This window comes from Genypterus blacodes, unplaced genomic scaffold (assembly GCF_046128005.1).
Source record: "Genypterus blacodes isolate CSIRO-AG114 ecotype Tasmania unplaced genomic scaffold, CSIRO-AGI_Gbla_v1 ptg000010l_1, whole genome shotgun sequence".
NCBI classification, from domain to species: Eukaryota; Metazoa; Chordata; class Actinopteri; order Ophidiiformes; family Ophidiidae; genus Genypterus; species Genypterus blacodes.
This window is the reverse complement of record NW_027466824.1, coordinates 30,001-45,000: the sequence shown is the minus strand read 5'-3', so window position 1 is coordinate 45,000 and position 15,000 is coordinate 30,001. Positions and strand designations below refer to the sequence as shown.

The 15,000-nt window shown below is 49.1% G+C and overlaps 1 protein-coding gene across 3 annotated transcripts in view; it reads right to left on the bottom strand.

The window, feature by feature from the left end:
• ccser2a (coiled-coil serine-rich protein 2a) overlaps positions 1-15,000 on the bottom strand; it is a 47,706-nt gene that overhangs the window by 11,592 nt on the left and 21,114 nt on the right. For all 3 annotated transcript variants that reach the window (XM_076159250.1, XM_076159268.1, XM_076159260.1), the window contains exons 5-9: positions 8,537-8,645; positions 8,033-8,204; positions 7,051-7,116; positions 6,817-6,951; positions 3,896-4,045 (exon numbers count right to left, since the gene is read on the bottom strand). In XM_076159250.1, coding sequence (XP_076015365.1) covers positions 3,896-4,045; positions 6,817-6,951; positions 7,051-7,116; positions 8,033-8,204; positions 8,537-8,645 — 632 coding nt within the window. The remainder of the gene's footprint in view (positions 1-3,895; positions 4,046-6,816; positions 6,952-7,050; positions 7,117-8,032; positions 8,205-8,536; positions 8,646-15,000) is intronic.

Here is a 15,000-nt window from a genome sequence, read left to right as displayed (position 1 = left end):
AGCCACACCATCATCATCATCATCATCATCATCATCCTGTACCAAACAATCATCTTTGACTGCAGAATCAGAATCAGAATGGTTTGAGCTTCACTCTGGTGGCAGCTGGAGGTTTTGGAGTTCTGACTGAAGGTGGATTAGATCTGGATCAAAACCTGGATCTGGGGGGGTTAAAGTGACAGAGACCATCCTGAAGAGAGAGAGAGAGAGTGACGGGGAGAGCGAGGACACGCGGCGAGAGAGCGTCGGGGATAGCGAGGCGTGAAAGGAGGTTTGAGGGATGAAGAGGAGGATGTGAGGGATGAAGAGGAGGATGTGAGGAGGCAGAGGGAGTAGGAGTGTAGACGTAATTATCCTCTCCGTCTGCTGCTGATGAAAACACCACCTATTGTGCCGCCATTGTTTCGCCGCTGCCGCTCATCTGCTTGTTTGTTTATCTGGGTCATTAACAAGGTCAGCCCCCCCCCTGCTCCCCACACACACACACACACACCCCGCCCCCCCCCCTGAGTCTGCTGCTGCTGCGCTCACACACGTGTGGGCACTGGCGGTCATACAAAAGAAGATAAACAAACTTAAACCCCCGGAGACAAAGCTGCTGGGCCGTCTGTTGTTTTTTATGAGACGTGAAAGGTGGACGAGGCAGAAAACACATTTGTGCTCGGAGACGAAATACCACAGTGTCACAGCGGGGGGTCTGCACACACACACACACCTGTTAATAGGACGTTTAGAGAGTTGAGATATGAAGATGGGAGGAGAGAATAGAGAGGTGTTGACATTCATGAGGGAACCTGCAGCTGTGGTTCAGCCTCTTTGTTGACTTCTTGACTGTAGCTGCTGTCGTTCTTACAGGTGAGAGTGTTTCTGAATAGAAGCCATCGATCGGCTGCCGCTTCTTATTTGTTCTCTTTTGCCAGTCGAGCAATATCGGCTTTTTTTTCTTTTCCATTTTACACGACCGGTCTCTTAAACCGTTCTGTGCCGCGTTAAGCAGGGAAACGTTTTCAGCATTGCATCGAAAATCAACACAAGTAAACGAATGAGGACTTCTGAGTTCACGTCAAACTATTGCGTGACCCGAACAAGGTCCTGAAGAGCAGAGACAGCAGGATAACGGGTCAAAGGTCAGTCTGAGAACATGCTGCACATAGATATCTGTGGCCCTGTGGTCATTTGTGTCCCGGTTTAGTAACGCTGCCCCCTGGTGGCGCCTGCAGAAGCGTTGTCTCTCCCTGCTGTTGTCCTGGCGGAGCGCAGCGGCACGTCCAGAGCCCGGCGTCGCCCCCGGCAGCCACACACACACCGTCGCTATTAAGAATCTAAGCAACAAGCTCTCCTTGTCTGCAGCGATGTCGTTGTTTGATTAATCCCGTTGATTTGTTTTTGTTTGTTTTTTTTAAATCTGTCCTTTTTTTTGTTGCTTAAGTGTGAGCGCTCAGCTGGCTGCGTTCCCGTTCAGATAAATCACCCTGCACTCCGCTCTGGCATGTCTCTGGCTCTCTACCTTCCAAGCTGCTGCCCGGAAGCAGAGGGTCGCGTTGCCAAAGCCTTCCTGCTCTGCAGACGAACAGAGATGACGCTCAGCAATCGGTCAAGTCGGTTAAACGAGCCTGCTCCATATCCAACAACACAAAAGGCAAACCCAAGAGGAAGTTTGAACAACAGCTTGAAGTAACTCTGAGTAATGAAGTGTAAATGCAGTTAGAGGCCTGTGAGGAGGCAGAGTGTGTCAGAGGCCAGGAGCTAATCCTCTCGTTGTGCCCTTAACGCTGCTTTCAAAACAGAGATTTGACTGAAGTTGACCAGACAGGAAGCCAGACAGATGCCCTCACTCTTACCTGCCAGGCTGCGGCTCAGGGAACCAGAGACAGGCTTTAAGAGATCAGGGCCAGTGGCCTTTTGACAGGGAAATTATTCTGGGATGATCCTCTTGGTAGCAGAGCGCAGAAGAAACTCCTGTGTGATACGGCGGCGGCGGCGGCGGCTTAAATGTCAGAGGAGCAGAGAATCGACAGGAAAAGGAGCGAAACAAACAAAACAATACAAAATGATACCGGGTTAGGACTTTGTTTGTGTGGTGAAGGAGCGGCGCTGAAAGTCGTAAGGCAAACTGACAGCGTGTGTGTGTGTGTGTGTGTGTGTGTGTGTGTGTGTGTGTGTGTGTGTGTGTGCGTAAAAGGAAACAAGTGTAGAAACGCGGTTAGTCAGAAAGAGAATACATAAAAAGAGAATGTGGAGAAAAGAAAAGAAAGCGAGCGGAACACACGAGGATAATGTACGGCTTTGTGCGAGCGCCAACCAGAGGCTTCCACGCTGAGTCAAAGAGGAAGGAAACGCAAAGAAGAAACATCTCTCTCAGTGAAACGGCTCTGTTACCTCACTATCATGAAGCTGCAGCACCGAGCTTAAGGGGCCTCGTAGGTAACGGGACAATCCTGTGTCTAATGACTGTAGGGTGCGTGCCTTAGAGTAACGACCGCGCTCCTCTTCCCCCCGTCACGGACCGACACGTGAGGCGTAAACGTGTTCATCACGCATGGAGTAGTTTGGGTCAAAGATCCTCCACATCCCCACTGTCAAAAATAAATCCAACCGCGTTAACAGCTGGTACCGCTTTGATGGTTGCCATAGCAACTGTTACACCATATGCTCCATTGATAGCCGGGGACCGACTTCAGGAACTTTTCTCGAACCACCGTGTGCTACGTTTACTTCCAACGACGCTGCTACGGTCTTAAAGCTCTGTGATGTCATACTTTATCTCTTTGCTTTTATATCTGTTTTTGCCTGTGTGTGTGTGTGTGTGTGTGTGTGTGTGTGTTAGCAGCGGGGTGTATACAGTACGTGCATGTGTCCCACCCGTCTTCACTGAGAGCCGGTCAATCAGGAGAGTGTTACTAAGCCGGCCGCCTGTGGTTCTCCTGCTGAGGGATCAATACACACTGTCATGATGTTCAACACATATTCATCCTGCTTACTACCTTCACTCTTCACTTCCTCCCATCTTTCCCTTCACTCAAGCCCCCCCCGCCCCCGAGGGAGAGAGGGAGATTGAGAGAGAGAGAGAGAGGAGAGAGAGGAAGAGAGAGACAAAGCCCACTTCCACCCTCATAGACAGTAATCCAAAGGGAGAACGCCGTGTAGACGTCAAAGCTCCTCAGACGAGGCCGAGTGGCGGGAGGAAGAGGAGGCAGACAGACGCGGAGCTGGCGAGGCCAAATTAGACGCACGATGTCGCCTCGCAGCTAAATTACAAGTCGGCCCCATTCAGCTTCATCTAGAGCAGAGTGTCTTTCAGTGGGTGTGTGTGTGTGTGTGTGTGTGTGTGTGTGTCTGCTGTCTGTGAAATGTGTGTTAAAATATTCAGACTCCACTGTACGGCCAAGACTCTCCGTCTCACAGCATCTGGTCAACGTGGCCTGAGGGAGGCCGACTAAAATACCTGAGTTTGACTGTGACTGTGTTCTGGCAGAAGGTGTGAAGGGACGCCACGGAGAATAACTAGAGTCTGACAGTAAAGAGACAGAAGCAGCAATACAGGAACTAAAGGAGGGGACATGGATGTAGGTTCAAAATAATAAACTTTATCATCACCATTTAACATTAACACTCCTAATCGGACAGCTGATGCTTGATTGACACCTTTTCAGTTTGATGATTGAACTTCCATCTCTGCTGCTCTCCTGCCTACACACACATGAGATGTAGGCAGATCTCCTTTGTTGTTCTAACTAAGCATGTTTAGAGTTTGGGCTGTGTTGAAGCACACGGATCTGTGACTCATCATCTGGTGTGTGTCGGGTGGCAGGTGTGCTGTTGTGCGGCATGTGTAAAGTGTAAAGTGTGTACTTGTGAGTGTGCTGAGTGCTGTCACGGAGGGTTCTGGACTCACCGTGTGGGCGGGGGCTCTCCAGTACGTCTGCGTGGCTTTGTCGTAGTGTCGCGCCGTCCGCCTGTCCATCTGCCTGTCGCTCTGACGCGCTGAGGAGGAGGGAGCCCTCTGGTGGTCGCACTGGCACCTGCCCTGCCGTCCTTGGGTGGGCTGGGAGGGAGGAGGAGAGGAGGAGAGGAGGAGAGGAGGAGAGGAGGAGGGGGGCACGTTATAGAGAAGTGTAGAGGTTTGGCTCGTTCTGTCTGCAGTGGAGTTCAGTGCACAGCTGCCAGATGTGATTCAAGAGGGCAGAAGAGTCCAAGCTGTGAGAGTCTGGACACAATCTGCATCCTCCATCCTCCATCCTCCGTCCTCCATCCTCCACCCTCCACCCTCCACCCTCCTCCCTCCACCATCCTCTATCCTCCACCCTCCATCCTCCATCCTCCACCCTCCATCCTCCACCCTCCACCCTCCACCCTCCACCATCCTCTATCCTCCACCCTCCATCCTCCACCCTCCATCCTGCACCCTACACCCTACACCCTTTACCCTCCATCCTCTATCCTCCACCCTGCACCCTGCACCCTGCACCATCTACCCTGCACCCTCTACCCTCCATCTTCCATCCTCTATCCTCCACCCTCCATCCTCCACCCTCTGCCCTCTATCCTCCACCCTCCACCCTCCATCCTCTACCCTCCATCCTCCACCCTCTACCCTCCACCCTCTACCCTCCACCCTCTACCCTCCATCCTCCACCCTCCTCCCTCCATCCTCTATCCTCCACCCTCCATCCTCCACCCTCCATCCTGCACCCTACACCCTCTACCCTCCATCCTCCACCCTCTACCCTCCATCTTCCATCCTCTTTCCTCCACCCTCCATCCTCCTCCCTCCATCCTCCACCCTCTACCCTCCATCTTCCATCCTCTTTCCTCCACCCTCCATCCTCCTCCCTCCATCCTCCACCCTCTACCCTCCACCCTCCATCCTCCACCCTCTACCCTCCACCCTCCAGCCTCCATCCTCCTTCCTCCACCCTCCTTCCTCCATCAGCACTGCATTTACAAACACTTCATGGCTTCAAACTTGGAAAAATTCAATATTGCATTATTTTAAACTTTAGTTACTTACTGCAAAATCTGATTTAAATGTGTGAATTGGCAGCGACGCCTCATCTCCATCAAACACAAATAAATAAATAAGACGCAGCTGATTGATGGAGCATGTTTATGGATGTTTTAAAGGTCCTTAGTCAAATTTATACTTCTCTCAACTTTAAGTATGCGCATCCACTAAGAACATCAGCGCCACATTAACCATCCCTCAATTTATTTCCTCTCCACCGCAGAGACGAGAGTGAACGTTCATGAATACACAAACACGTTGTTATGCCACATTTTAAAACAAGACGGCAGCGTGAGGGAGGAAGAGCAGCAGGGAGATCACACCTCAGCTGGGATCATGAATACAATGCACAGGAAAGTAAACATCTGTTCACATCCTTTTGTTTACATTAAAGAGGACATATTCTGCCTGGTTTGGTTGTTTACCCTTGTTTTCTTTAGTGTAAAATAGTTTAAGATCCTATTCTGAGTTGGTTAAGAGCAACTTGATGGACTGGGAATCACCAATCAAACCATCCTCAAAGGGAAACGCTGGCGTGGTGATGAACTGGCAACTGACTGAAGACTTCAATACGGCTCAGACCAGAGAGCTGGTGTTCATGTACAGTCTGTCTCAACAGCTGGAGGAGGAGGAGTCACATCTCCATCTTTGAGCCCCACTTTCTGCTGTCCCATTATTTCACATTCTCTCCTCTGAGCCCTTCACACACACACACACACACACACAAACACACACACAGACACACACACTGCTGCTCTATTGTTTCATCATAACTCCATTATGTTTCATTCGCTCAGGCCTTCCTCCCTTCCTGTCGCTCAGTAGTTTCTCACTTCATCACCTTCCTCTCTTCACCTTCAGTAATATGAAGCATCTGCAGGTCCAGCATGCTCGGAGCTCAGCTACAGACTTCCTGCGCCTCTGGACTGCTCTGGAGGCTGATCGGTTGCCTGAACGCCTGGTTGTCTGTTGCTGGGTTGCTGTATCTATTCTCACTTTGCTTAGATTGGTGTAACTTAGCTTCTGCTTTGGTTGCACAGCCACAAACGCAGGAGGTCGACCTGAGCTAAGCTAGTGAAGGTCGTGAATTTTGACCAAACTTACACCAGAGGGACACCAGAGGGCAACAGAGCACAGAAGAGGACTCATCCTGGCACTTGACCCATGTTTGCTCTGAGTCCATACGTCTCCTTCTTTTACTCTAGGCACCAATCTGAAAAGACTTCCAAACTTTCTCATTCCAACACTAAGTTGTGCATGTTGAGAGTGAGGGGGCGACGATATTTGTGCTGGAACCAAGAACCTTTCAGTGGGTGGATGTAAACTCTAATTGGAAGGCGAGTGAGCGGCGAGCAGGACGAAGCCCCACTTTGACATTTGGTATTTGTAGACGTGGAGGGGATTTGAAAAATGTCAAGCAGGCGTGCGGTTGTTTGGATAACGAGGGAGCGCGGTCACACGACTGAATGTAGAGAATGGAGATGTGCGCAGCTTAAAGCCAACACAAAGAGGTTACCATGGGATGTTGTAACTATAAATACAAAACACAGAGCTCTACAGAGTGTGAGAGGGAAGACGACAGAATATGACATCACTGTTTAACTCTGGAGCTGCTGGATCACACACAGCTGCTTCTCCACTACATGTACCTGCTGGGCAGTGTGGTACCTGATGGTGGCGCTATAATAACGTGTTTGACCTGTTTGTGATGTGACAAATGTGTGTGAAGACGTTATTGAAGTTGAAATGTCCAGAGTCGGATTTTAGCGTGTGAGGCTTCTGATGAGGCAAAGTGTGATTGTGCAACTCACCGTTTGCTCCTGTTGTTGTTGTTGTTGTTGTCGTTGTTGTAGCTGTTGACACTGCAGTGTGAGCTGAGCGATGGTCTTGTCCCGACCCCTTAGCTCCTCTCTGAGGGCCTGCACCTCCTTCATCAGCTCCTCCAACTAAACACACACACACACACACGTACTGTCAGGGGTAGAACTAAGAACCATCCAGCACAATCACCAGTCCATAGGCAGTGTGTATTTATAGTTCCTTACCTGTAAGGCTGTGGTGTTGTCTTCACTCCCCTCAGCCACGTCTGCTGCAGAGCCTGTGTCCTCCAGCTGCACACAAACAAACAAACACAGTGCAGTGGATCAATGTGGACGCCCCGAGGCCAGCAGCAGGTGCAGTATTTCACTGGAGTGGAATCGCTCCACTTCTTGGGCGAACGTGCTCTGCTGTAAAACTCTGAGCAGCTGTCAGCCAATCACTGCTGCTCACCTGCTGAACAGAGAGCGACTGGGAGAACGAGTCAGAGCCTGGGAGTCCAGTCACGTTCTGTATGTTTCAGGGCCATAATCTAATAATCTGGGATAAATGAAGAACATAATTGATCTTTTCTGATATATTGAGTGTGCAAAATGTGAAAATCCTCTCTAATCTATCTATTAAGAGGTCTTAACCAGCAAATCCTTCATTCTGAGGCTAACTGCTTCGACGATTAGAAAAATTGCTATTGGTTAATTTTTATATTGATCACCTAATTTATTGATTAATTTATTGCTTGATCTGTTTCCCACCTGATCCCCATTAATCTGCTATTCACCTTTATTTACCCTACAAACCAGTCTGTATTTGATTAAATACAGGCTTTTATTTTCTAATCTCTCCTGTTTAATGAGGATTCTTCTGCGTTGTGTTCAGGAGCTCCTCACTTCCTCCCTCTTGTCCTCTTTATATATTCTGCTGAGTTGTTTTCTCAAACTCAAAGCATCTGTTTCAGGTAAAAACTCCTCCGGTGCCACATTGGGAATAAACTTCTCCCCAAGAAGGAATTTATTGTGAAACATCTGCAGAAATCTGAGTTTGATTAACAGCAGATTAACACCATTAAAGTGGCAGCAGAGGCGATGAGGAAGAATGAATCACTGAGTGAGCACTTTGTGTTAGAGTGGAGGGAAAATATGTTCACTTTGCTGCTCGGAGCATATTTGGTGTGTGCCTCACACACATGCAGGGTTTGTGTTCAGGCCCAACCTGCAGTAAAGTCTTCAGCCGTAGCAGCTGGTTCTTGAAGGCGCTGCAGTCCTGGGCCATGTGTTTGAGTGCCAGGTCATCCATGCTGCCCTCCCGCCTGACCTCACAGCTGGCCGGCCCAGAGGAGATCCGTGGAGCCCTGAAGCCGTCGTAGTGCTGGAAGACGGGAACTCTGGGACATAATGGAGCCGTTTGGAGAGATTAGGGGAGGAACACTGCTCTTTAGTGAGAGATCCCCTCGTCCACAGCGTTCTGAATGGAGGCCATTGATGGACAAATGATCTTTGTGATAAATAAGTGGAAAGTATGAGGTAATGTGCAAAGATCATTGATTTGACAAAGCCTTAAGAGAGACAGTTAGAGTGAAAGCTAAGGAGAGTGGGGAAAGTGCTGTAAAGTGCTGTAAAGTGCTGTAAAGTGCTGTAATCTGCATGTTCCACTACTTTTCATTCTCTCTCTCATTCTTCCTTCATGTGTCTGGTAGCTGCTAGCAGCCGTACACACCTGCTGTCATTGTGAAAGTGGTCCGGTCCGCTCCAGCGGTGCTGCTTTCTCCGCTGGCCCTGCCGGCTGCCCCTGTCCAAACGCTCCAAGTGGGACATCCTGTCAGCGTCTGCAGAGGAGAGGTGAGAGCAACAGTGAACCAGAGGCTCATCTGAAATGAGAGGGTTCATATCTGGGCTGTGATCTGTCAGAGCCGTGTGCGTGCGTGTGTGTGTGTGTGTGTGTGTGTGTGTGTGTGTGTGTGTGAGAGAGAGAGAGACGGATGGATGCAGAGAAACAAGAGGTCTTTACCCATAATTCTCTGCTTTTATCTCCAGCGAGCCGTCAGATACATACATAGATACAGTACATCTATAATATCTATGAACATCCAGTCTGTCAACAACAGCTCTGACTCAATGTTCCACATGAAGAACACCACACACATTTCACACATTCTATTCCAGGATGTTTAGACTGGAGATGAATCACAGCTTGATCCGATTTCCATTCTCCTCAACCGTCTGCATCATCACAGGCATGCACACACACACACACACACACACACACACACACACAGTGACAGGTCATTTCATCTCCAAGGAGTTAAAGGACACGGTATTTGGCAACAGTCAAAGCCATGACTGCAACAAAATTGACAACCAACAGATTGCAACCCTTTGGAAATCAAAAAGACCCTTGACTCTATTTGCCAGTCGGAGGGGGAGAGAGAGAGAGAGAGAGAGAGAGAGAGAGAGAGAGAGAGAGAGAGAGAGAGAAATAAGTATTGGAAGATTGAAAAACACATTCCAATGCATTTGGTGGTAGCGGTTGAATAGTTTTACCCCGAGTGTCGGCACAGAGCAGAGGAGCAGACGGATCGGTCCATTCCCAGAACCCCCCGACTCCTCTCAGTCACTCTCTCCCAGCTCAAAAGTGTCCACGGAAAAAAGTTAAACAAGGGGGGAATACAATCCAACGATCCCAAAGAAGGCAGACGAGCTCATGCAGGGAGCGGCAGAGCGAGAGAGAGAGAGAGAGAGAGACAGACTGAGAGAGAGAGACAGAGAGAGAGAGACAGACTGAGAGAGAGAGACAAAGAGAGAGAGAGAGAGAGACAGACTGAGAGAGAGAGAGAGAGAGAGAGAGAGAGAGAGACAGAGAAATGTCTCCTCGTCTGCTCAGCTGGTGAGCAGTTTAAAGGGCCAGAGGGAGAGAGGAGAAGGAGAACGTGGACCTCGGCTCCCACCCCTGCCTGGCTCACCACTTTGTTGACGGCCCTGTTTTTCTGGGAACTCCCTAGGAACTGGGAGAACTGAAGAGAGAGAGGGGGGAGGAGGGGGGATGAGAAAGGGAAGGGGAGGACTGTGTGGTTGCGGTGGTGAGAGAGAAGCTGAGGTGAAGCCAGGAGTCACCAGGGCCCCTGAGCAGAAGGAGGGGGGGCAGGGGGGGCTCGCTGTGTCACGAGACCGGACAGCTGGATGGGGAAAAAAAAGCCACTTTAAGCCCCGCCCTCTTTAGGGTCTCCTCTTCCTGTTTCCTAGGAGAGTCGGGGTGTCTGCAGGAGGCAAGACAGGGAGGAAGCACCCGTCCATGTCCCTCAGTCTGGGCTCTAACTCCACTGTCTCATCTTCAGTGTCACTCTATCACTCTGCCAACTCTCTCTCACTCTCTCTCTCTCTCTCTCTCTCTCTCTGCCTCTCTCTCTCGTGCCTGTCTCCATGACATAAGACCTATAAATATGCCCACTTCCCAAGAAGGAGTAGGTAGGGACAACACTCCCATTCACATTCCTCCTTGAACATTCCTCCCTCTCTCTCTCTCTCTCTCTGTCTCACACTCTCACTCACACACTCATTCTGTCACACTGCTGCTGCTGCTTTCCTCGGTGGGGAAAGAAAACAAGGGGATCACTGTTCACACAAGAATGACAGGGCCGCAAGAATGACATCAGGGCCAGTTCACGTGCTTGTGTGTGTGCGTGTGTGTGCGTGTGTGTGTGTGTGTGTGTGTGTGTGTGTGTGTGTGTGGCCACGTCAGCCAGTCGGCGTCAGAGATGTTCTATATTAAATCAGGAGGCTAGAACACACACTGTGCTTTGAGCCATCTGGATTCAGAGACACGGTGCAGGAGGTCGGCGCTGCTTCACCTCTTCCTCATCTTCATCTCCTCATCTTTGAATCATCAAAACTATCCGCGGAACCTTGAACAACAGGATTTCATGGTGAATTGTAACTTCCCTCCATGTCCTCTAGGAGCAGCGTGCTCACCAAGCAGCCCAGATGTTCTCTTCCTTGATACGTTCTAAGTTCTAAGACCTTTACAGACCAGGAGGAACATCAGATCCCCCATGGAAACGCCTCAATTAGACGCCCCTTAGCCTCCTCCATTCAACCCAGAAGGGAGGGAAGTGTGGAGTGTACGTGTCTTTCTTTGGGTCACTACCCAGAGATCATGAATCCAGGTTGAGCTTCAGTGAGGAGAGGAGCTTTTGGCTTCAGGCTCTGCTCTCTCATTTTGCCACAGCAGGCCGGCGCAGCGTCGCCGTCACCATCCAGTCAAAAATGAAATGTCAACACGTCTCCCGCTGAGGCCGCTCCGTGCCGCACATACGTGAGTCCGGCTGAAGCTGTTTGAACGAAACCCAGACGAGCCAGCGACTCGTTCAGAGCCAATGTGAGTCAGCGATGATGTAATGACTCTTCAGTGGCCGAATAGGAAAAGAAACCAGACGCCTAATACACAACAAGCTGGTTATGATGTTCCACAGGCAGATCTCCACAACAAAGTGACGCACAACTCCATTTATTCAGAGCCATTATGTGGCATGAAGGATACTGCTGAAAAAACACAATAGTGGAGACCTTTAGATCGCATTACATTTACAATTATGATCAGATGAGTTTAGCTGGAGGTGTCTGATTATAACAACCAACGACCTGCAGCCAATCAGATGTGAGCATTTGTCATGGCCACAGAACAACCTCACTAACTAGAAAACCTGTGTGTATGAGTGTGTGTGTGTGTGTGTGTGTGTTGAACTTTATACATAGACCCTGAGGTAGAGTACAAGTGGGCTGGAGATGCAATGATGTCATAGGGTACATACAGAACTTACATGATGATGTCAAACAGCAATGTAGGCTAGAACACATGGCATCATAGGTTGTGATAGAGAGAGAGAGAGAGAAAGGGGAGAAACAAATAGGAGAGGAAAGAACCAGAGAGACGGCATCCCACCCCAAAACCCCACCCAACCCCACAGTCATACAACCCCGCATTCACACACCCCCGTCCTGGACTCGGTGTGTGTACGTGCGTGTGCGTGTCTGTAGCGTGAGACATGTCCGCAGCAGTCTATCGTTACAGCAGTCAACACAGCGGTTAGTTCACACCCTCTTGTGGTTAATATTCACGGGAACGAGAACAAACACACACCGCCACCGTCTCTTTGCTCTGACAACTCACCAATGTTTATTTGCGCATACACACACAGCATAAGTAGTGCACACAGGCACACACGTCACAACACAACATAACGTCACTGTGTGTGCCACTCAACATGACTTTGCCACTGGTACCCTCAGATATGTTTAACACTCCCACTCAAAGACATGTTTAACCCTTTCTATAATGGTAAACAAAAATGAAAAATACATAACTCCAAAATAAAACATTTTGCATACTTGCAGTGTTGTAAGAACTTCAAAACATTTACATCTGCCAGTACACTTTACTTCCCAAATAAATATTCCTTAAACTTCTCAAACTTAGCCTTTGTCACTGGCTTGGTAAGGACATCCGCTACCATGTTTGCAGTAGAGCAGTACTCTATAGATATTTTTTATTGTGCTCCTCCTATCGTCTGTATCGGCCGCCCAGTCAGCATCGCTATACCCCTCAAGCTGTAGGCGTTCTTCACACTTCTGGTAATGTAGTTCGTGATCTATAGTACCCTTTAAGTACCTCACTAGGTGTTTTGCTGTAGCCCAATGTTGTTGCTTTGGTTCTGCTAGGTGTTGTGACAGTTTACCCAGCTCAGGTCAGGTCTAGTACATGTCAAAATATAGATTAAGCGACCTACTATCTCCCTATATCCTGTTGAGTCAATAACTTCAGCCTCATTGTCTAAAGTTTAACTTTTGCTCACATGGGGCAGTGGGGTCCGAGTGAAAGTGTCATTCTCTGTCAGAGTTCATCTCCTCTCGCATCGCATCAGCCCACATTTCTGACTTCTTAAGAGTCCACAGCCTCTCTAAATGTTTTAGGTACATCATAAGATACTCTGTAGAAATAATCTACATTTTCACATTCGTCATTACTGCACTCAGCTTTACACTGGTACTCTAAGTATTCTGGAGCTTTTGTCTGTCTCATAGGATACTTCCTTTCTCCCTGCTCTCTCTGAGTACTGTCTGTCTAGGTCGGGCCTGCCTCAGCAATCTCCTCAACTCTGCACCTATTAGATCTAATGCACTTTGTCTTCCCATATGGAGCAACATCTGCTATGAATTCTTCTGTAGCTTTTGTTGTGTCAATCTTTGCTTTGATAAAGTATGGGAAAATCCTCCCGCTGTAATCATCAGTAAACGCTATCGCATACCTGTATCCATCTTTATCTGCTGGTTCTATAGGGCCGCATAAGTCTGTGTGTACTAGCTCTTATACGGTTGTAGCTTTAGCGTCTGCCTGTCTGTCTCTGCTTGGTGTAAATTTGCCCTGTGTGCATATTTCACAGTTTTGGTTTGACTTGTCATTTTTCCCTTTTATCCACATCCCTTTAACCACCTTTTCTAATTTGCGACATCATCAAAATTACAATGACCAAGTATCCTATGCCACGTTTAAATGTCATGACAACCATACACTTCATCGACATGTTCATCTTCTCCTGTGCAGAGGTAATACAGCCTACCATACACATCCATTCTGAACTCGGTACCATCCTTGTGGACCAGCCAGTCATCACCGTCCTTGAAGCGGATCTGGGCTCCGTCGGCTGTCGCTGCTTTGACTGAAAATATGTCTTGTGGAAACGTTGGGATGTAGAGTGCTCGCCTGAGCCTCGTTCTCACCCGACGTCCCCCGCTGTCCAGCAAGTAGACTTCGGCGTCTCCCCTCATCTTCGCCATCCCGCTCATCTTTGTTCCGTCTGCAAGCTCAATCGTGTGGTCCTGGGGTCTGAAGCTCTTGTCAACTGTTTTGAACTTTGTGGCGTCGTTGATCATGTGTGTTGTGGCGCCGCAGTTGACCATGAGACATTTCTTGTGTCCTCTTTGTGTAGGACAGTCACTCACCCTGAAGAAACAGAGAGATGTCAGCTCTGCCTCCGTCTCTCCGTCAGCTGTCTCCACCTGGTCACGACCTCGGCCTCGACCGCGCCCCCTTCCTCTCTATGGGTTGTCCCATCCTCCTTCCTCTCTTCTCGTCTGGAATTCTCCTGGACATGTCCTGGCCATGTCTCCCTTTTTACCACACGTGTAACACTCGACATCAGCCAGCGTCATTCTCTTTCCTCTGCCTCGCTTTGCCCCGCTAATCTTCATGACGTTATCTTCTTCTACAGTCACGTCACTCTTCCCATATTTTTCAATCCTCTCATAACTTCGCAGTTTGGTTTTAAACTCGCTGAACGTTACGGTGTCGTTTGTCTGGGTGATGTGCACGACGAATGGCTTGTACAACTCAGGTAGCTCCTTTACGACCATGGCTATCTGAAACTCATCGCTAATATGCTGGTCAGCGCTTCTCAATGAAGTGAAGATAGTCTCTGCTCGAATAATATAGTCAGTGATCGTTTCATTCCTAGCCTTACGGAGGGAGGAAAGTTTCAAATACAAACTCAGAACGCGGCGTCTGTCCTTTCCCGCATAGTGCTCGCGCAGAATCTCCATTGCTTTTCTTCCGTCGCGTTTCGCGTCCCTCATTATCAATGACAAACTTTTGTCGTCTAGACATTGCACTAGCTCTGCGTATGCCTCGCTGTTCTTCGCCTCAGCTTTCGCGTGATCTTCTTCTTCGTCGTCTCGGTCTATCTGGGGGTCTTCCAAGACCACTGTGTCCCAACTTCGTTCCTCTTCTTCGTCGCCTCGGTCTATCTGGGGTTTGTCCTTGATCACTTCCCTGAGGCCGCGTAACTTCATGTGTGCGAGGAACCTCGTCTCCCAGAGTTCGTAATTTTTCTCATCCCCGTCGAATAAAGGTCTAAACCATCTTTCTCCTGCATGACTGGGCCCGTAACCTGTAGCGTGAGACATGTCCGCAGCTGTCTATCGTTACAGCAGTCAACACAGCGGTTAGCTCACACCCTCTTGTGGAGAACAAACACACACCGCCACCGTCTCTTTGCTCTGACAACTCACCAATGTTTATTTGCGCATGCACACACAGCATAAGTAGTGCACGTAGGCACACACGTCACAACATAATAACAACACAACATAACGTCACTGTGTGTGCCACTCAACATGACTTTGCCACTCATA